The sequence below is a fragment of the Macrobrachium nipponense genome, chromosome 27, assembly GCF_015104395.2.
Source record: "Macrobrachium nipponense isolate FS-2020 chromosome 27, ASM1510439v2, whole genome shotgun sequence".
Lineage (NCBI taxonomy): Eukaryota > Metazoa > Arthropoda > Malacostraca > Decapoda > Palaemonidae > Macrobrachium > Macrobrachium nipponense.
This window is the reverse complement of record NC_087216.1, coordinates 30950165-30972236: the sequence shown is the minus strand read 5'-3', so window position 1 is coordinate 30972236 and position 22072 is coordinate 30950165. Positions and strand designations below refer to the sequence as shown.

The following is a 22072-nucleotide window of genomic DNA, read 5'->3' as shown; positions in this document are numbered from 1 at the left end:
TCGTCGCTCTCGGACGACCCTTGGCTAGCACGACTATCCGACCTTCTACGTGCCCCTGCTGCGCGCGCGGGGGCACGATTTCCCACATGAACCCCCCTCACTGGCCCATCTCCCTCACTCAAGCCTTCGCTTTCTATCCCCATCATCATCGGCAACAAAGCTTGATCCTAAATCATCGTCCTCCCCCTCCTCAGATTCCCCCTCATAAGCACTAAAACTACTAAATTCTAGTTCACTTTCCAAGGATGTGACCCCTCGAACGGACATTGGGGCGGCAAATAATCCTCGTCATACACTATGATCGGGAGTAATGTCCTCGTCACTGGATGACCAACCGCCATCAAAATGAGAACTTGCCAAATGCTCTCGATCGAGCTCCGATAAATAATCGTCAATGTCCCTTGGTTTGAGCCCTCCCAAAATTCCTACGAATGCCCCTAAGGACGGCACGATGCTTCCTTGGGGTTACTAACGGCAAATGAGACATTCGAAGCACTTTCATCGACACGTGGTCGCACAGAACGGCGTTGAGGAGCGAGGTCAGGTTGGGTGCTGGGTCCTTCGCCAGCATCCAAGTCCAAAACTCTTCTAACACGATCCCTTCCGACGGTAAAACGCGCCTTTCGCGTGTCATACGACGTTCAGACATCTATTGAACGTTCTGTACCAACACAAATGTTCAAAGTCTCGCACAAGCTCAGTCAAACACGATTGCCGGCCAAAGATCGCTGACGGAGTGATGCTACGATGATGCTGGCTGGAGCGAGAAGGAAGGATTCCGCGCATGCGCACTTGGGTCACGCTTTGAAACAAAATAACACCTCGATCCGTGAACTCCCAGCATCCCCCAAGGCGCGTGATTCAAAAGTTTTCGGCTGGTAGGCCTATAAGTATTTTTCCGCGAATTTAAAAAAAAACTTTTTTGAGTCGACGTATGGTACGTCCAATCGGCATACGGGAGACATTTTGACTCGAGTTTAATACGTCCAATCGGCGTTAAGAGGGTTAATCCGTTCCGGGGCGGCCTTCGTATGCATGAGTTTTTCGTATCTTGGAACACATTTTACATGTAAAATGGCTAATACCGTTCCAAGCCCTCCAAAAACATGTTCTAGGGTTACGACGCCGATCCGACGGAAGAAATATGACTCTAAAAAGGCAAAATACTGTACATACTTGAGTAATATTCAACTGCATGTAATGCAATTCACCCCATTTTTACTGCATATATTAGGACTTTAGCATAAGTCCCTTAGCAATAAGCCTAGCCTATGTTAGCGGTTGCTACTGTAGCCTAGTCTATGATTCTGACATCTAAACCTAAGAGCTAAAAGCTTAGAATATGCCAACAAAATGTATAAATATCAGTATGTACTCATTTTCAAATAATTATTAATTAATCATTAACTATAATAATACACAAACAAACAAAAAACAAACCTTCCAATCAATTGTTTACATTCAGCTCTTACCCATCTTACGAGTATTGAACGAACGCCAAGCAATCATTTTCCTAGCACACAGTAAGCCATAAATTGTCATTAGTATCTCTCTTCAACTAATGAAACTACCAACAGTATAATAACCATTCATTTCTATTCTTTATTCTATCTTTACCTAATGGAGATACCGAGTTACTGACAGCTATAATGAAACACTATACGTAACGTAATAATAAAACAGAAGAAGAATGCTAAAAAATACGTATTTGTTGGCAGTCTGATTTATTTTATATTTTATGATATCTAATTCACAATTTCTTTTATTAAATGTATTGCATGTACTATTTCAAATAATTATTAAGTAACCATTAACTATAATAAACAAACAAAAAAAAACAAAAAAAGCTTCCAAACTCTGTGTTACATCCAGCACTTACGAGTATCGAACGATCGCTAAGCAATCACTTTGGTACACAGTAAGCCATAAATTTTCATATCTCTCTTCAACTACTGAAAACTACCAAACAGTAGTAATAACCATTCATTTCTATTCTTTATTCTATCTTTACCTAATGTTTTTTTTATTAAATGTATTGCATGAATAAGTTTTTCAATTTACAGCATCCTTTTACCAATAGAATACTTAAAGCACAAGGGGTAGATGCTGACCAATAGGAGAGCCAGGACCTTATGGGGTGACTAGCATCAGGAACCAATGGGAGAGCGGGAGGATGGTGGCGAGCTTACTCAGTTGGCGGCGCGGGAGTTTTAAAATTGTTCTCGGTGGTCCGGGCGAATCTTTGGACTTTACAGCAACAACCTTTCGTATCTTGAAACTTTTCGTATGTAGAGCAGTAAAATTTTTCGCATTGGCTTTCGTATCTCAAGTTTTTCGTAAGTAGAGCCTTTCGTATCTCGAGGTACTACTGTACCTCTTTCTCCCACTGCAACACTGTAGTCATGCAGATTGTTATATAGATATGGTGAGGGACTTGCTGACTAAACTCAGATATTTATCAATTTATTCAGTCTATTTTATTTTTTTTAGTTTCCTTATTGTTTGAAATGCGGACATTGTTCAATGTATGGAAAACATATGTTTAATTTTAGTAAATGTCTTAATGTATTGAAGTTGCACTGTGACATGGTTCCACGTTGGCCGGGTGAATTTCGCGCTCGGCTACCAGTCGGTGTCCCGAAGTTCGATTCTCGGCTCGGCGAACGCAGAACCAGAGAAATTTATTTCTGGTCATAGAAATTCATTCTCGATATAATGTGGTTCGGATCCCACAATAAGCTGTAGGTCCTGTTGCTAGGTAACCAATTGGTTCCTGTACACATAAAAATATCTAATCCTTCGGGCCTCCAGCCTAGGAGAGCTGTTAATCAGCTCAGTGGTCTGTAAAACTAAGATATACATACATGTGTTGTGACGTTATAGGATGTGTTTGTTATACAGAAAAGATGGCGACGGCATGGGGTTGTGGAAAATGTAAGCAGAGCGGGCAGAATAGGAGAGACCGATGTGGAGTTTGCTTTGTTAGGAGAGAGTTCTCTGTCTTATAGGAATTTGTGGGTTGTAAGTCTTGTAGAGGTGTTGTTCAAAGACTCGAGCTGAATTATATTGGGACGAGGAACATGAACAGGTGGGTAGATTGTAAGATTGTTGCATGTAGGAGAGATTGGGCTAGAATAAAAATTCAACTAGTAGGCAGAACATAGTCGCCTAAAGATGGACAGATCAGATAGTAAACAAAGGGAGATAAGGTGTAGAAGGTATTGTCTGAAATTTAGTGGGATAAAGGACAGGTATAAAGGATGGAGAGGATAGTCGAAGATTGTCTTGTGGTGTGGAGAAGTGAAATATCCAGGGATAGAGCTAGAGGCCATAGTAGAAATTCACTCGTTGCTCAAGGAACATATAAGCAATCATTGATCATTGTTCTCACACGACTCAAAAACAAATAATGTTGGCTGTTATTGAGAAACAGTAATCAACAATTGCTCATATGTTTTCCTTGAGCAACTAGTTTGGTCAAGAAAGTCCTTCACGATATCTTTATAGCAATCTGCATGACTACATTGTCACAGTGGAGAGAAAGAGGTGATTCTCATCATTCCATTTTTAGACTTAATTGGGAAGGAGCAAGAGTCACTAGTGTAGAGTCTGAGCCTTCCATTATGAAAGGGGACCAAGCTTTGAAAGCTGGCAGATCAACCTTGATGTTATCATAAAAGACAAATATAGCAGTCTAGACCAAAAGGTTTACTCTGTAATAAGGGAATAATACTAATACATATAATTAAGTTTAATTTAATTCACAATTATTCATATGAAGCAAACCCTCAGTCTTAACATTAGGATAAATAATCTAGCACCAGCTGGAAACCAGTAATAAAAAATTGTGTACGCAAGTGACTATTGGGCATCTGTGCTTGGTCACGAGTAATGTGGAGACACCCACATACCCCTCTTTAACTCATGACCATGTTAGTTATTTTCTGACCACCTACTAAGAGAGGACGTGCTTTGCTTCCGACCTTGTAAAGCCAGTTTTAGTTTGCCCTGTTTGCTTTGAATCTGTTTGTGCGTGGGATTTCCTGGTAATTTTACGAACATGGAGCTTTGTCATGCTTCGATAAGATTTCCTAGATCTCACAAGAAGCAGATGAACGCCTGGATATCTACGCCTTTTTAAAAGTCGGAATAACAACAGCAACCTTGCGCTTCCTGTCGTGGGCTGATGTCACATTTCAAGGATGCTCAGTGACTGTCTTAAAACATCGGCGTCCTGCCATCACAGTTGCAGCCAGCGCTGAGACTTGCTTCCATTCTTGCTTTTTTAATGTCTGAGGGTACTGTACAACTACACTCTGATTCAGTGAAGCATGTTTTGGGGGAAATTGCAGGCATACGAGAAATAGCAAGTATACAAATAACAATGACGCCAGTGAGTTCTCCAATCAATCGGAGAATAAGGGACTTCATGACTAATCCTCGTGCCAAAAGGAGAAGACTAGTTCTTCTCCATCTTCGAAGCAGGACTGTCACATCCCTCATTCATAAGAAAGCAGAGAAGTTGGTAGAGTCGGAGAACGCTCAAATCAGGGACTTTGTGACTTATCATCTTTGCCAAGAGGAGAAGAATAGTTTGTTCTCCTTCAAGCCAGGACTATCACAACCTATTACAAGAAAGCACAAGAAGCAGTTGTAAAATGTCAACAAAGCAACTGATGGAAGCTTTCTCTACTGCGGCTGTGATAGAGTCTGAGAAACACTCGAATAGGACTTCGTGACTGATCCTTGGGCCAAGAGGAGAAGATCAGTTTCTTCTTCATCTTTGAGTCAGGACTGTTACATCCTTGTAAAAACGTAACAGTGCCACAGCATTTGTTCATACTGCGAACAAACCTTCAGTCTCAACAATAGGATAATTCCTAGCGCCCAGCTGGATGTGGTTAAATCGCAGATGAAATCAAGGAATCTTATGAGATACTGGTAACGTGCTTTATTTTTTGGGTGAAGAGTGGTCCAAGGACCATACACCCACGCCACAGTCGTTAATCTTTCTTAAAATTAAAACCCCGACCTGGACGAGAGTGTGGTTGACCTCCCTTGGCCTTTACCCAGTTCATTGCCTGTTTTCGCTTGTGTTTGAGTGTGTGTGTGTGTGTGTATGTGCTGTTATTATGGCTGCTTATGCTCCTTCTTGGCCTCGTCAACATGTGTGCCCCTGAACTCTAGGTTTTCCGTGTTCTCGTTTTTTGGCTTCAGCTGCGAAGGTTTCATACGTTTACTTGTAGTAGGTGCCATTCCAACGTTTGTGCAATAACAAATCCCTGCACGGAATGCCGTGCTGTGTGGCATAGAGAGCAGTGGAAGTTATTTTATAGTAAGAGGGAGCATTGTAGGGTTTCTACTCTTCCTTCTTGGGAGGGTTTTTACTCTCTTCCGATGCTTCATCTCCTGTGCTGTCACACCCCATGCTAGTGTTGTGCCTTTGACCCTTCCTTTTCTTCCATCGATTCGTCGTTAGAAGTATCGGGAGGCCCTCACGGCTGATTTTTGTAATGTCGCCCCCTCTTCCTCATAGTTTGTTTGTTGATTCCCGAGAGAGAGGAGGCTTCTATTTCAGAGTCATAGGCATCGAAAATGGCGGCGCCTTGGGGGATGCTTGGGCTACAGGGTCACCCTCCTTGGAGGGTTTGCTGACGCACTTCTTGGATGCTCGCTACCCCCTCCTCCTGGCCTCATCTTCGTGGGTAGCTGAGGTCAGCCACATTGTATTGCTCTGCCAGTGATGATTGCCATTTCTTCAAGTCAGAGGGAAGCCATGGTGTCAGCCCCGCTAGTGACATCACGGGGTCAGTCATTTTGTATCCCCCGCCAGTGGCGTCTTTCCCCGTTCAGATCAAGGGGAAGCCGTGACATCATCACTTGTGATGTCACTTCCATTGATGTCGTCACTCCCAGTTGTCTCCGCTGCATTGCCTCGCTCGTCTGTGTCATCATTGTTTGCTGCCATGTCGTCAGCCCGTTCTCTTGCTGATCCTCTTGAGACCTTATGCCAGGTGGTAGAAGATAAGTTTGCTGCCATGTAGGCTGGGGGAGGATAGGAAGCAAGCGTGTTGCGTCGCCCCCACCTCCTGCAAAGAGATTGTGTAATGGAGCTAGTGCTGTCTTCCTCTCCTTCTACACCATCCTCTGCGTCGGCATGTCAAGCGTTGGAAGGCTAAGGACTTTGCCCTTTCTTCGTCTGCGAGTGAGGAGCAGCGCACCCGTGTTCCTGTGAGTTTTGGTGTTTACTGAGAGTGTTATTGTATCCTCCCCTATGTGATCTGCACTGACTGCTTCATCCTCTGCAATTAAGTCGGGAGCGTGTTGCAACCTCCCTCGTTCGTGCACCATGTTGCAGGTGCTTCAGCTTCCTTTCCTCCAGGGCCTATTCGTCGCCGTAAGGATCTCGATGCACCTGTCAAGAGTTGTGAGTGCGGAGTTGGTGCAGCAGGAGTGTTTGCCTGCCCCCCTCCCTGGTAATTCCAGGAGTTTCACTCTGTGGGATTCTCAGTCTGTCTCGAGTGTTCAAGCTTCCTCACCTAAGCATGTTCGTACGTCTGCCCCGCACGTGCTTGTACTCGGCCATGTTAGAGAGTCATCTGTTGGGAGAGTATGTAGTGATGTCCCTAGTGTTGTAGGTGGTTCGTCGCAGGAGTTGGTGCTTGGATCCAACCCAGACAGGAATTAGTTGGTATTTTGGCTATTGGCTGTTGGTTCTTCTGTTAATTTACACGAGGAAGGCGCTTTAGATGAGCCTGCACATCCTTCTCATTGTCAGTCTGGTGCCAGAGCTGGAGGGGAAGACACAAGTTTTTGTCTTCGTTTACAGAACTGTCTATCTCATTCGTGGGTTAAACAATTTTGGAGAGTAGGACTCAGGCTCGGTCCGTCTTTCACTCCTTCCTTCTTGGAAGCCATTGTTTCAACTTCCTCGTCGGGGCATGTCAAGTTGGCTTGCATAAGGTTAATGCCTCGTTTCAGGTCTGGACGGTTCGCTTTGCTCTAGTGGGTTCTGCCAAGTGCTACCCCACTTCTCACGAGGCATAGAAGTACTATGCTACAAACTCTGCATATTTGATGTCGCGTCATCTTCACCAGACATCATTCGTCTGAAGCCAGGATTGACTTTGGAGCATGTGAGGTAGGTGGCTCCGTTTTTGTCTCCACAGGATGCCTCAGTATTGGAGTCTACGGGAGCCCTCCATGTTGCAAACAGTTTCTTGGTTGGACATCTGGTTGGGGGTCATTGCCAAGATAGCTTCTGACAGGTCCCCAGAGGAGTTGGTGAGTGCTTCCTCTCTTGCCAGTTTGTTGCAGTCTGGAGGCAAGGCATTCTTGTATCTTGCTCACCTCAGTGTTAATTTATGGGGGTAATCTTTCTTCATTAGAAGAGATGAGGCTTTATCCAGGATGGAAAGATCAGTTGACCTGAGTCCTTGCTGGCGTTGAGGAATGGAGATCTTTTGGAATCACAATTTCTGTTCCCTTGGAGTGAGCTGGAGGATGCAAATAGGACCAGTGCTGGGCTGACACCAAGGACAGTTTAGTGCACACCAGGCTGTGTCTTAAGTCAGAGTCTTGTCCTTGGAGACGTCTGGCTCCTCTTCCTCCCCCTGCCCAGCAGCGGTCACGAAGGTCGTCGCTTGGTAGGCCATCAAAGAGTTCGTTTCGGCAGGGCCTCCCTGTTCATCCCAGCTAGGTCAGAGGACCAACGTCCCTTGTCCCTTTCGCTCCTGTTTTCCTTTAAGCCGAGAAGGGTCCCCAGGGTTCCGAGGTAAAGGGGGTCGTCAGTAGGTTAGGCCCACTCCCCTCCCTGGCCCAGGGGTGTGTATGTGTGTGTGTGTGTGTGTGTGTGTGTGTGTGTGTGTGTGTGTGTGTGTGTGTGTGTGGATGTGCGCGCCTGGCAGGCCATTGGGCCAAGTGGCAGAGTTTGGGGCAGAGAAGTGGGTAGTAGATGTCCTTCGGGTATGGTATCTACTGCCACTTGACTTCTGCTCCCCCTCTCGAACAAGCCACTGCTCAGGAGGATGTATCCTCCAGATTCTCTGAAGTTCTTGCTCTCCGGGAGGAAGTGCAGAAGATGCTGGACAAGGATGCGATAGAGGTGGTGCGTCTGTCTCCAGGGTTTTACTGTCACATCTTCTTGGTGCCCAAGGCATCAGGAGGTTGGAGACCTGTGATCAACTTATCCACCTTGAATCACTTCATCAGGAAGACAAGGTTCAAGATGGAGACCCTGTGTTTCAGTGTTGGCAGCTGTGAGGGAAGGCGACGTCATGCTGTCAATAGGCTTGAGGGAAGCATATTCCAGATCCCTATTCATGCAACGTCCAGGAACTTCCTCCGCTTCTGTCTCAGAGACAAGGTCTTAGAGTTCAAAGTCGTGCTTCGGGCTGACCACAGCCCCTCAAGTGTTCACAAGGGTCTTCTCTCTAGTGTCAAGTTGGGCCCATGCTCAGGGGATCCGTTTGCTGAGGTACCTCGACGATTGTGGTGGGTCCTAGCAGGTTTCCAGGGAAGAAGCTGCTGCAGAGAGATCGTCTGCTTCGGTTTTGTCTGAAACTGTCAAATCTTGTACCCAGTCAAAGGATTCTCTACCTGGGTATGATCATCGATACGGCAGGTCTCGGGCGGGGTATCACCCGTTAAAGGTTCTTCTGTCTCTGGAAGTGAGAGAAGACCTTCGTTGGTGGTTGGACGACCGAAATCTTTTGAAGGGTGTTCCTCTGCGTTCTCTCCACCGGACTTCCTTGTTTTCAGACACCTTCCTTGCAAGCTGGGGGCTCATTTAGGTGCCTCATTGCCTCAGGCATTTGGAGTTTGGAGGACAAGCAGCAGCATATCAATGTCTTGGAGTTGACGGCAGCCTTTGTGGGTCTGAAGGAGTTTCAGGAGAAAGAGAGGGACATTCTGTTCCTCATGTCAGACAACACCACGGTGGTTGCCTATGTGAACAAGCTGGGAGGTCTAGTTTCACATCAAACTTCACGCCTTGACCGTCGAGGTTCACCAGTGGTGGTCAGCAATTCAGTAGAGCTCTCAGCCAGGTATATCCCAGGCAAACGGAATGTGGTTGCAGACTTACTCAGTCATCAGGATCAGATCTAAGCACAGAGTGGTCCCTTCATCAGGTAGTACCAGACAAGCTCTTACAGGTTGGGGAGACCCATGCTAGACCTTTTTGCAACCTGGTTCAACAGGAAACTGGAGATATTCTGTTCAGTGGTTCCAGATCCTTTAGCGTTAGCGGAGGATGCGTTCAACATCCCTGGGACAACCTGGAGGTGTATGCTCCCCTCCATTTTATTTTGTTTGATCCATTCAAGTTCCTGAACAGGCTTGATGAGTTCGCAGGGTCTCAGGATGACTTTGGTAGCCCCTCTGTGGCCTCAGGCGGAATGGTTTCCTAATCTGCTGTCGTTGTTGGAGGTTCCAAGGGAAATTCCCCCTTGGCGGCATCTCCTGTGTTAGCCGCATGCAGAAAGGTTCCACCAGTCAGTAGAATCCATGTCTCTTCACGGTTGGAGGCTATCAAAGTATCTCCTCCGAGCGAGAGGCTTTTCTCAGAGAACAGCAGGGCATATGTCCAGCAGTCTCGGAAGGTAGACCTCTGCAGTTTACCAAGGCAAATTGGGTGATCTACTGTGATTGGTGTCGTAAACGGGTTTTTTTTTTCACTCAGATGAGAAATGTTTGTCCGTTTCTGCCATTAGAGGTTACAGGGCAGCCCTGAGTTTATTGTTACGCCTTAGAGGTATCGACATCTCATCCTGGGAACTTTCCTTGCTAGTTAAGGGGTTTGAGCAATCGAGTTCTCCTAGGGAGCTCAGCCTCCGATGTGGGATGTTTCCTTGGTTCTGAGAAGTTTTACTAAAAGTCCATATAAGCCTTTCCGTCGCTTATCTGACAGAACTTGACGCTCAAGACGGTTTTCCTTCTGGGCTTGACATTTTCAAAGAGAGTGGGCGAGCTGCATGGTCTGAGTATGATGTGAAGCACACCAAGGGTTGGGGTCAGTGTCCAAGACCACGAATCCCTCTGTGAAGGATGATAGGTTTCACCTCTTTCCATCTTAAGGATGTTGTCCACAGGTCTATGGAAACGTTTATCCCTGGGCCCTGTGGTGGCTGCCCAACAGATTTTTGTAACTCATCATTGCCCTTAACAGGGCACATTTGTATCTTACCGAAGATGATTGTGGTGGATGAGAGAATGAGTGAGTTGGCTGGTCTCTTTATATCTCTTGTACCTTTCCTTCTTCCTTTGTGCTGGTTGAGGGAGGAATAGACACGTCATTTGCTGGACTGGTCTGATACAGGTGAGTAATGGTAGTCATATTGATAGTTTGTTCAATACGTAATGCAAACCTTTCGGGTCCTTTAACAATAGGAATGTACTTTCGGCGTAGCTGGGAAATACGGCCGTTGAATCTTGAACAAGTGGTTAAGCAGTAACTACCGTGGGGTAGGCTAGCCTGCCCAGATGTAAACACTCCACTTTACTTTCGGCCGTCTTCCGATGAAGACGCATGTTTGTGAGCTCCGGCTGAGTGGTCGTTGATCTTTTTTCCCGCTGGGATCCTTTTGGTTTATTTTTTGTATTAATTTAATATGCATATACGGTCTTTGATATTAATACTAAAAGGTTTGTCCTTGGTTTTTCAATTAATATACAAACCCACTTTTTGTGATAGCCTTGTAACCGCCCCCTCTACTTGTGTTAAGAGTCAGCGGCTAAAGTATGCCAACATAATCATTTACATTCTTCACCCTTTTTGTTTAACACTGGCTCAGACCTGCATGAGGACGAGATATGTATTTATCGTGAGGATGAGACATGTATTTAACGTAAGTGATATTGATCCTGTAACGGGAGGGACATGTATTCATCCGGAAATAAGCTTATGCTTGGGAATTACCAAGGGAACTTCAAAGTTTGTCCCGTGTTTTGTTATGGTAATTTCTCTTCTCCTTCTTCCTTTCACTTACTATTGGAAGAAGGTAGAAGGATGGCGTGTGGGTGTTGATGTGGGGGATCTCCTCTCACTTGGGAGGCGGCGCCCTTGGATGTGTGAGGAGTATCCTCATTACTTTAATTTTTTTCCCTTATTTTACAGACCGGTTTCCAGCTGGTGCTGGATTATTTATCCTAATGTTAAGACCTCAGGTTGTTAGTTATGAAAAATACAAATTGACTAAAAATTTGTCACTCTTGTAAAGTCTTAGTACTTGAATGGACTAAAAATGTTTTAGGTAAATAGAAATTTTGGAGTTTAATTCATTACTGATAACAAATTTATCACTTTTGTTAAGTCTAGTACGTGAATGGACTAAAAATGTTTTAGATAATTAGAAATTTGGGAGTTATATTCATTACTTTTGCCTGTAAATTGAAATTTGAACATAAACAACACAGGCAGGAACTGGGACATGAGTAGTGGCTGATAAGTATCTGAACAGAATATTACATTTATAAAAAATTTGCATATATTACTTAATTATCCCATTTATTCTTGCCTATTACCATGTGAACTAAATTGCAAAAAAGATAAAAAAAAACCAAAACCAAAATGATCAAACTGATTCAGCTCAGACTTGGGGAGGAGAAACAGTTTGATTTCCATTTTTCATCAAATGTTGATCATAGAGATCAGATGATTACACTGCCATTGATTGTGTTTTTGTTTTGTGATTCACTTGCATATTATTAGTGAGAAATAATAACAAAGTTTTGCTCTGAAGAAGCATTATAAGATTCAGGAAATAGTAGTCATAACAGAGTGGTGTAACTGCAGGTGAGCATCAACAAAAGAAGAGAAAGTATATGGGTCTGAAGGGCAGGATTAAACAGTCTTTGAACCCAGAGAAGTAGCAGATTAGTACTGTATTACTGACTATCTCAAGAGTCATTTCATATAGTAAACCTGTAACACTTGATAATTCAGTCTGTATTTTTAAACCAAAATATTGGATTTCAAAATTAGTCAAACTCTCCAAAAAAAAATTCTCATATGACTGCCTGTAAGATAAAACTGTGGGTTCTTTTGTAATTAGTTTTGGATTTCAAAATTTTTATTTTATTAAGTAAAGTCTTAACCCAAGTCATCATAATGTAATGGGAATAAATAGCACTTACATCGCTGTTACAGCGCCGTAAGTCTGGGTTACAGCACCATAAGCAGTCAACAACGCCATGAGGCTAGCGCCATAAGTACGGAACTACATAGCGCAAACCTGACGTAACCTGTAGATTCTTTCCTTATGAAAAATTACTTAACTTGTCTTTTGCTCTTAATGCATCATTTGAAAACATTTCAAGGGATTTCTGGGAAAGGCAGAAAGTAATGCAGCAGGTAACCAAATGTCAGTGAAAGGACCCTTTTACTTTTTGTATGATCATAGGCTGTTTTTTTTTTTTTTTTTTTTATTTTTTTTTTTTTTTTTTTTTCCATCTACTGAGTCATAAAGGCTTAGGAATGTTTTCAGCTCTATTTTATGTACTGTACTCTATGCTTGTGTTTCTTTGGTTTTGGACAATAGATATACTAATGTAAGTTTTTTCAGTTAGCATCTTTACAGAACTTTATCATTTCAGTTATTGCTTCAGAGACTGCAAATGAAGACAGTGATTTAACATCAAAAGATTCTACAATTGTAGTGTCTGGATCAGTCATCAATGTCCAAGGTTGAAGTGACTCATCTTTCCCTATTCAGGCAGCAATGACAGTCATCGTGGCCATGAATAAAGAAAAGGGTGTGTAGATTGATTATTTTTTTAATTTAGACTTATAAAAATGCATAACACTTATCTATAAGGAAATCGATGATGCCTTATAGTTTTTACTGTGGGTCGCATTGTATGAGGAAATTGATGTAGATCTAGAATTTAGTATTACCTTTCCTGAAAGTTTAATGAGAACTTTTGTGTGATATATGGGCACCCAAGGTGACTGACAGATAGTACTTTTTTCAAACCACCAAATTTTATCAGGCAGAAGTTTTTGTTTGTATGCAAGTCACGTGGAGGGAGAAGGGTAAAGATAAAGAAGTTGGGAAGCTCGGTAGGTAGTCACCCGGGAAATGGATGCTATATAAAAGAAAGAAAGAATAAGAGGTGGGGTTAAGAGACTCGGTAGAATCCACTATGTACCCCACAAGACATAATTTAATTAGCATCCTCCTTACCAAAAAGGGCTACCACAGATTAGTAGAAATTTTTAAAACTCGCTTAAATGTTTTGTTGGAAAGCTCATTAGTATACAATTTTTTATTAGGTTGACGAGTTGTGAGTGCTTACTTAAACCCCTTGGCTGAAGTATTGGTCTGCTAAGTATTTATTAAATTATAAACTAACATTTGTGGATGTAGTCTCTACTAATTTCTGATGAATGAGAAATGTGTAATTTTTTCAGAATTTTTTTTTTTTTTTTTTTATACAAACCCATTTCTGAGATTCAGTCCTCAAATTGTCGATGCTTCTAGCAACTGTCCTACAATTTGAATTGAATAATTTATGGGCTGGGAGAAATTTTGTCAGGTTTATAGAAAAAAGCAGTGGTTTCCCCACAAGCCTTGTACACTTGAAGTTAGACCAAATTTTCAGTGTAAGTGGAGAGGACAGCCACTGAAAAACCCTTGTAGAATCGGTTTTTTCTTTAGGTCATCATTGGAACCCATCATCTCAGAGACATGAAATTTGTGTTTTGTCCGACAGAAAATTGCATACACAAAATAGACTAGATGTTTGCATTTACATACCCTTCCTATGCTCAGCCTCTGTTTCAGACCTACTTTGTAATACTGAGGGTTGGGAGACCTGTACTGTCTTCATGTACCTGTAAGTAACTTGTTTGAATGGTCTTAAAAAAATTCTCCAAGATGTCTGAAAAATTTTAAGAGTGGGACAAGAGGGAGAAATGGAGTAGGGGCGGACAGTGGTACTGTTGTACCAGTACAGTTGCAGCTACTTCTGCTGTTGTACATGCACAAGTTGCTGCACCATTTCTAATTCATAATCTCACTAGTGAGATGAGCATCCTGTTTCAAAAGCAGCTTTTTCCTGTGTCAATTCTGAAAGAAGTACCTAGTGTGCTGATTACCAGAGTGGCCACTTTATGCAACTCTGGCTGCTGCTGTTGACTGTTGTTCCTCTTGTTGTTTGCAGCTTTGGTGATTAGAGCTACACTGGTTATGGAAGAATGGAAAATTGGGCTTCTGTTATATTAACCCTCTTACGTTGGAGCGGTAAATAAAAAATTGTTTCCTGTATGCTGGAGGGGTTTCGGATCCGTGAGCGCGGAAGCGGAAAAAATATTTTTTTCAAAAAATCACAGCGCGCTTAGTTTTCAAGATTAAGAGTTCATTTTTGGCCCCTTATTTTGTCATTGCCTGAAGTTTAGGATGCAACCATCAGAAATGAAAAAATAAAAAAATATAATCATATATAAAATGAATGCGATATATGATAGCGGCAAAAACGAAATTTCATATAAATAATTGTATTCAAATTCGCGCTGTGCGCAAAATGGTTAAAGGTAACAAGTTACTTTTTTTCGTTGTAATGTACACTAAATGCGATCATTTTGGTTATATAAAACATTGTAAAAACGATAAAAGCAACACAGAGAAAAAAAATACTATCACAAAATAATGCATGAATTCGTGTAAACGCGTGGACGTAAACAAATATATTTTTCAAAAATTCACCATAAATCTAAATATTGGTCCTAGAGACTTCCAATTTCTTTCAAAATGAAGACAAATGATTGAATATATTACTATACGGTAAGAGTATTAGCTTACAATTGCAGTTTTCGACCATATCTGACAAGTTAAAGTTGACCGAATGTCGAATTTTTTTATATATTTTTTATAGGAATTATTTAGAAAATAAGAAAAGCTACAACCTTCAAAATATTTTTCGTTTTATTTCTACATGAAATTGCGCACATTTTCATATATAAAACTATGAAATGCCTAATGTGAAACGGAGCAAATATTCCGAGAATGGGACGTACGCATTTCAGAGATTTTTTGTGGCGGAGAATCCACGCGCGGAGGGAAGGAAATATTTTTTTTTTTAAAATTCACCATAAATCTAAATATTTTGCTAGAGACTTCGAATTTGTTTCAAGATGAAGGTAAATGACTGAATATTACTAGACTGTAAGATTTTTAGCTTACAATTGCGTTTTTCGACCATTTCGGTAAAGTCAAAGTTGACCCGAACGTGGTTTTTTTCTATTTATTGTGATTTATATGCAAATATTTCAAAAACGAGAAAGCTACAACCTTCAATTATATTTTGTTGTATTCTACATGAAATTGCACACATTTTTCATATATAAAACTTTATATAACGGCTAATTTTGAAAATGGTACAAACATTACCACAATCGCATGTATGATTTTTTTCGGAAGAGTTACCACGCGGACGTAAGGAAAAAGTTTTTTCTATAAATTCACCATAAATCGAAATATTGTGCTAGAGACTTCCAATTAGTTGCAAAATTAAGGTAAATGATTGATATCACTAAAATATAAGAGTTTTAGCTTACAATTGCGTTTTTCGACCATTTTTTTTTCGGTAGAGTCAAAGTTGACCGAAGGTTGAAATTTTTGCACTTATCGTTATTTATATGAAAATATCTCAAAACTGATGAAAGCTACAATCATGAGTATTTTATTGTTGTATTCTACATAAAAATTGCGCACATTTTCATATATAATACTTCATGTAACGGCAATTACAATGGTACAAAATTATGTCAAAGTGACTAAATAATTTCTGAGATGTGTCACAGATACTTTTTAGTGCGGCAAGAAAGAAATTCGCGCTTGCGCGCCTGCATAACGATTGTGAAACAAAATAACACCTTGATCCGTAAACTCCCAGCATCCCCCAAGGTGCGTGATTCAAAAGTTCTAGGCTGGTAGGCCTATAAGTATTTTTCCGCGAATTTTAAAAAAAACTTTTGTAAGTCGACGTAAAATACGTCCAGTCGGCGGCACACGAGAGACAAAAAATATCGACGAAAATATGTCCAGTCGGCGTAAGAGGGTTAATCAGAGCTATTGGAGTGGCTTTTGCCATGAAACCTGGAACAGTTCTGGTTGTCAGAGACAAAGGTCATCAGGGTTGCAACCAGTCATGAAAATTGGAGCAGCTCTAGTCTTGGTTCTAGCTCCTAAAACAACTTGTGGTGTGATTCTAGGTGCTAGGTGTAAATTGGATTGATTCTCATTGCAGCACACTTCTTTAAGCATCTCTCTCATTAAGAAAACTGATGTGGTTCTGATTGTGGCCAGGAGTCATTTGGCTGTGATGTCTAAAGCATAGCAGCTCTGGTCACAGCTCAGGTTATAGCTCTCAGTGGGGTTGACCTGTCCTTGGAACGGAAACCTTTTACCATGCATTCCTTAACCCTTAAACACTGACTGGACGTATTTTACGTCGACATTTTTTGTCTCTTGGGTGCCGACTGGACCTATTTTACGTCGACATACAAAAGTTTTTTTAAAAATTGCGCGGAAAAAATACTTTTAGGGCTACCAGCTGAAAAACTCTTAAATCACGCGCCTTGGGGGATGCTGGGAGTTCACGGATCAAGGTGTTGTTTTGTTTACAATCGTACGCAGGCGCGCAAGCGCGAATTTCTTTCTTGCCGCACTAAAAAGTTTCTGTGACACATCTCGGAAATTATTTCGTCAACTTTGACATAATTTTTGTACCATTTAAAATTAGCCGTTACATGGAAGTATTATATATGAAAATGTGCGCAATTTTATGTAGAATACAACAAAAAAAATATTTATGATTGTAGCTTTTAACGGTTTTGAGATATTTTCATATAAATAACGATAAGTGCCACAATTTCAACCTTGTCGGTCAACTTTGACTCTACCGAAATGGTCGAAAAACGCAATTGTAAGCTAAAACTCTTATATTTAAGTAATAATCAATCATTTACCTTAATTTTGCAACTAATTGGAAGTCTCTAGCACAATATTTCGATTAATGGTGAATTTATGAATAAACTTTTTCCTTACGTCCGCGTGGTAACTCTTCCGAAAAACATCATACGTGCGATTGTGGTAATGTTTGCACCATTTTAAAATTAGCCGTTATATAAAGTTTTATATATGGAAATGTGCGCAATTTCATGCACAATACAACTAAAAACAACCCATGGTTGTAGTTTTATCAGTTTGAGATATTTTGTTCATATAAATAACTATAATTGCCAAAATTTCAACCTTCGGTCCACTTTGACTCTACCGAAATGGTCGAAAAACGCAATTGTAAGCTAAACGCTTATATTCTAGTAATATTCAAGCATTTACCTTCATTTTGCAACAAATTGGAAGTCTCTAGCACAATATTTCGATTTATGGTGAATTTATCAACAAAATACATTTGTTCCGATACGTAAAATACAAACCCTCGGTCCTTTACAATAGGAAGGTAACTAGCGGCAGCTGGGACGGTCGTAAGCTTCGAACAAGGGGTGAGAACGGTAGTTAACTGCTTGTCCGATCGTGCGCGCACCCGCGCGCCCGAGAGGGGTGAAGAATCACTTTTGCTTTCGGCCGCGGGTGTGAAGGACGTGTTCGTCACGCGCTCTGCCCGCTTCATCGTCGTATGCTTTGTTATATTGTGTTTTCTACTAATGGTTTGTTTGACTTGAAAATGAAACTGTAAGTACACTGTTTTTCATTTTGTTCATTACTTAATTATGAGCCAACATGGAGCTATCGCCGTAGATGCGGCGATTTTACCGCTCTTTTCATGAAATTGATACCCTTGAATTATGTCTCGGTGCCGAGGGCGGGCGCGCTCGCGCGAGTCATGTATTTTGGGCGAAAGTGTGTAATTGAAAGATGTAAGTACTCTTTTCATTATATTTTTGCCCTGTGCGTTCGTTGCCGAGAGCGTGATTGCGCTCGGCACGAGCCTCTTATTTTTATGGATGAATGCATGAAAGTGGATTCGCAATGCAGTATTCTTTTCATTTTCATTTATTAATTGCATCAAATTTAATTTTGGATCAATTTCCGCTCTTACCCGGGAATTGATCCTTACGATTGATTTTCTGTGAAAGTGAATCACAAGTGCAGTATTCTGTTTCATTTTCATATATATTTTATGATAGCATCATATTATTATGGATCAAGTTTCCGCTCTTACCCGGGAATTGATCTTTTCCCCTTTAAGTTCTATGAAGTGAATCGCAAGTGCAGTATTCTGTTTCATTTTCATGTTACTTTTCACTGCTGTGCGGGGGTAGAGGAAGGGAAGGTCTGCCAGGAAGTCGTCGGAAAGCTCTCCGCGACTCCCTTGGTATCCGATTCTTCGTCTTCTTTCCTGACCCCCGCTCAGCTTCTCGTTGTATTTTTATTTTGGGGTCTTCCTTGCTTTCGGGTGGGGCATGTCTCCCCCCCCGTGCTGTGAGGGAACCCCTCTTACAAATCTGTCTGTGCTACCGCAGGTGCTACATCCGTGGGAGACGACCTTGGACATGGTATGGACCATTGCGGCTGCATGGCGTGCTAGCATCCACGATCTGCTGCAGCATCTAGCGAGGTCTGGGGCAGTGACCTTGGCACGGTCTACACTACAACCTCCATGGCCGCTTATGCTGCTTCCCCCCGCTGGTCTACACTCCCCATGCTGTGTCGGTGACGCCGTCTGCCGCTACTAGGGCCGGTCGCCGCCGTACCGAGGGGGGTTATGCCGCCGCCGCCTGTGTTTTCTTGTTGCCTGCCCCAGACTTCTGCTGTTCCAGCAGCTCGCTCCTCGACCGGCTGCCAGTACCCAGATTTCCCGCTGGGTGCCGATGATTCTACGAGGCGATGGCTGGGCCTGCCGTACCTGCCGCTGATGTGGTTCCCGCTACTGGCTTGGCTTGGTCCCTTGTTCCCTTGTGTGTTTACCCCTGCCGCTGTTCTGCCGCTCCTGAGCTGGTTGCTGTTTCTGTCGCTCCTGGTTCCTGCGCCTGTCCATGCTGGTCTCCTGCCCATGGTGTGTGTTTCCCCAGTCCCAAGGTCCTTCCGGACAGGTGCAGTCGGGCCGTGTTGCTTTGGCAATAGGGGCCCGACCTCCGGCTGGATGGAGAACCCCTGACGACTGTCCTGCGTGAGCTGACGAAGAAGAGGAAGAAGAAGAGGAAGGTGTCATCTTTGTCTTCATCGTCTGCTGCTGCCTCCTTTCCCTTCGACTTCTAAGGCCCATAAGCCGAAGAAGGAGAAGGCGGCCTCCCCCCCCTAAGAAGTCTCCTTCGGGAACTTCTAAGGGCCCGTCCCACCCCGGTGGGACGGGGGGTCCTTCTGCTGGTCCTCCTGCTCCTTCGGGAGCGGGGCCCGTCTCCCCTTCCGTAAGGAAGAGATAGACGGGGACCAGAGGAGTATCGGTTAGCTCTGGTACTTCCTCGCCTGGTGCTAGCGGCGATGCCGCTACGCCAGGTTGCCGGCGGTCTCTCGTTCGCGGAGATCCCGAGTGTACGCTCTCCGTCGGGAGACCGTGCAGCCAAAGTTTCGGCGCCAGAGTTCGCTCGGCGCCAAGACCGCGGCACGGAACAGAAGGCGGTGAGCGCCCGCTCAGGTGACTCTCGCCAGGACCAGCGGCCGCTCTCGCAGCGACCAGCTGGTAACCCGGGTTTCCCCCCTAAGAAGACTCCTTCGGGAACTTCTAAGGGCTCGTTCCACGCCGTGGGACGGGGGGGTTCTTCTGCCGGTCCTCCTGCTCTTTCGGGAACAGGGTCCGTCTCCTCTTCCACAAGGAAGAAGAAGACGGGGACCAGAGGCGTACCGACTACCACCGGTACTTCCTCGCCTGGTGTTTGCGGCGCTGCTGCTACGCCAGGTTCCGGCTCGGTCTCTCGTTCGCGAGAAATTCCGAGTATACGATCTCCCGCGTGAGAGCGTATAGCCAAAATTTTGGCGCCAGAGTTCGCTCGGCGCCAGGACAGCGGCACGGAGCAGAAGCTGGTGGAGAGCCGCATCATGTGACTCTCGCCAGGCCAGCGGCCGCTCTTGCAGCGACCAGCTGGTAACCCTGGTAGACGTGACGGTCTCTGACCAGCCACGGGCTGAGGCTGGGAGTAGGTCCCCCCGACCATCGGTACCAGCCTTGGCTGGTACCAGCGGTTTGACGCGCCTTGAGGACGCTCACGGTCTCACCGCAAAAAAACGAGCTCTGCAAGTCACCTGACCGCCGCTCCCACAGGGACCGCCGCGGATAGGGCGACCAGCAGCAGCTCGTCTGACGGCACGGGACGGGGGGGGTCGACGTGCTCAGTCGAGCCGGCTCGCCACAGGGGAGTGAGCAGCACGGCCAGGCCTGCAGATCGATCCCCACCGCGGGTGGTGTCGGCTGCTGCCGCCCCCCCACGTACGCTGGTCCTGCCAGCGAGCGGGGGGGGGGAGCGTCAGGTCTGTCTCTCCACTACCTTAAACTTCCTCGGGGTACGCCGGGAAGAGCGAGGTAGCTAGGAGTGATCGTGAGAGATGCGCGCTCACGATCCCGTCACGACGCCGCACGTGCCACGTATGGTCGTAGGACCAGCCAGGACGTACGCGCAAGTGATTGGAGGCGACCGTCGGGGGGGGGGGGGGGGGGGGGTGGTGGGGGGGGGGGGGGGGGGGGGGGGGGGGGGGGGGGAAGTGTCAGGTCTGTCTCTCCGATACTTCAACTTCATTGGCATACGCCAGGAAGAGCGAGGTATATAGGAGTGATCGTGAGAGATGCGCCGCTCACGATCCCGTCACGACGCCGCACGTGCAGGTGCAGGTATGGTCTTTGGACCAGCCAGGACGTACGCGCAAGTGATTGGAGGCAACCGTCAGGGATCTGTTGCTGGTCCTTCTCTGAAGGTTATTGCACTGATTCGTCAGCACAACGACCTGGGGAAAGGATTCGCGACTCCACGGCTCAAGTCGTTCTCGAGCCCGAGTAGGGAACCAGACTGACGATGGGCTTGCCGTGATAAGAGCTTCTCGACTCTGTTCTGAACCAGGAGAGCCTCTCGTCTCCGGATGAGAAGGCTCGCTCAGGTCTAGCCGGTCGGGCAAGCTACTTCCCCTCGTTTTTTCGGAGTATTGCAGCTCTTCTTCTCCCCTCCCCCCCCTTCCGTCCTCCTGAGAGGTTTCGATATCGACGAGGACTGGAATGAGTCAGAGGACGTTTTGGCTTCTCCTGTCAGGTGTCGATCAGGCCCACCAGACGAAGTTCACAGTGGTGGCAGATGCTTACCTACAGCACGAGTTCGTGACCCTCCTCGGGAGGGGGGTGGGAGGAGGAAGGCCATCGCCGCAAGGTGATGGCTGCTCCTACTCTCGTCTCCAATGCTAGTGCCGCTGGAAGGGCGAGCAATCATCCTTTCCTTTCCCATTCCCTCTCTCCTTACGGCTATAAGAGGGAAAGGGGTAGGATCCTACAGACTTCTCTGTAGGATCCCACGATTGGGGACTGCGCTATCGGGACCTTGGGTCCTACTGATGTAACCGGTCGTGGAGGAGGGGACCCTGCACCATATCCGATTTCTACGGGAATCGAGAGGACAACCAACCGTATTTGTTTAACGAATCCGGTTTGGGGGTTTCGCTGGGCGCTTTGAATTCTGCAGAATTTCTAGCACACATGGCGAGACCACTGTCCAATGGGAGTTAGACGAGTATTCCCAATAATTGTTACCACGATAATCGGGGATCTCGCCGAATGCTCGAATCCTAGAGTCTTAGCGTTGTAAGAAGGGACTGTCGCCGAAGGAAGATATCTCACAGTGGCGGCCAGCCCTGGATTAGAGAGAACGGACGGGAAATATCCAGTTTGGCTTGAACTATCGTCTTCGGTATTCTGTTCACCATTGAAGCTTTCCTTCGGGAAGACTTCTCCTTCTCTCCTTTCTTAGAGATCGAAGGCGGTGGCGATCTCCAATTCTTATTTTGTTTTCTTGAAGGGAAAGAATTTAGGATGGAGATCGTTGTTCAGAATCCTACAAATATACTACGTATATTAACCTCGCGACATGATTCTGCTAAGCAGTTGAATGGTCCGAGGGTAGGCGCATATCCTG

The 22072-nt window shown here is 44.6% G+C and overlaps 1 protein-coding gene across 1 annotated transcript in view; it reads left to right on the top strand.

Moving 5' to 3' along the window:
• The window catches only part of LOC135200655 (tuberin-like), a 220006-nt gene extending 207317 nt beyond the window's left edge, over positions 1-12689 (top strand). The window contains exon 13 of the mRNA XM_064229262.1: positions 12595-12689. Within this exon, the coding sequence (XP_064085332.1) occupies positions 12595-12689 (95 nt within the window). The remainder of the gene's footprint in view (positions 1-12594) is intronic.
• The last annotated feature ends 9383 nt before the right edge of the window (positions 12690-22072 follow it).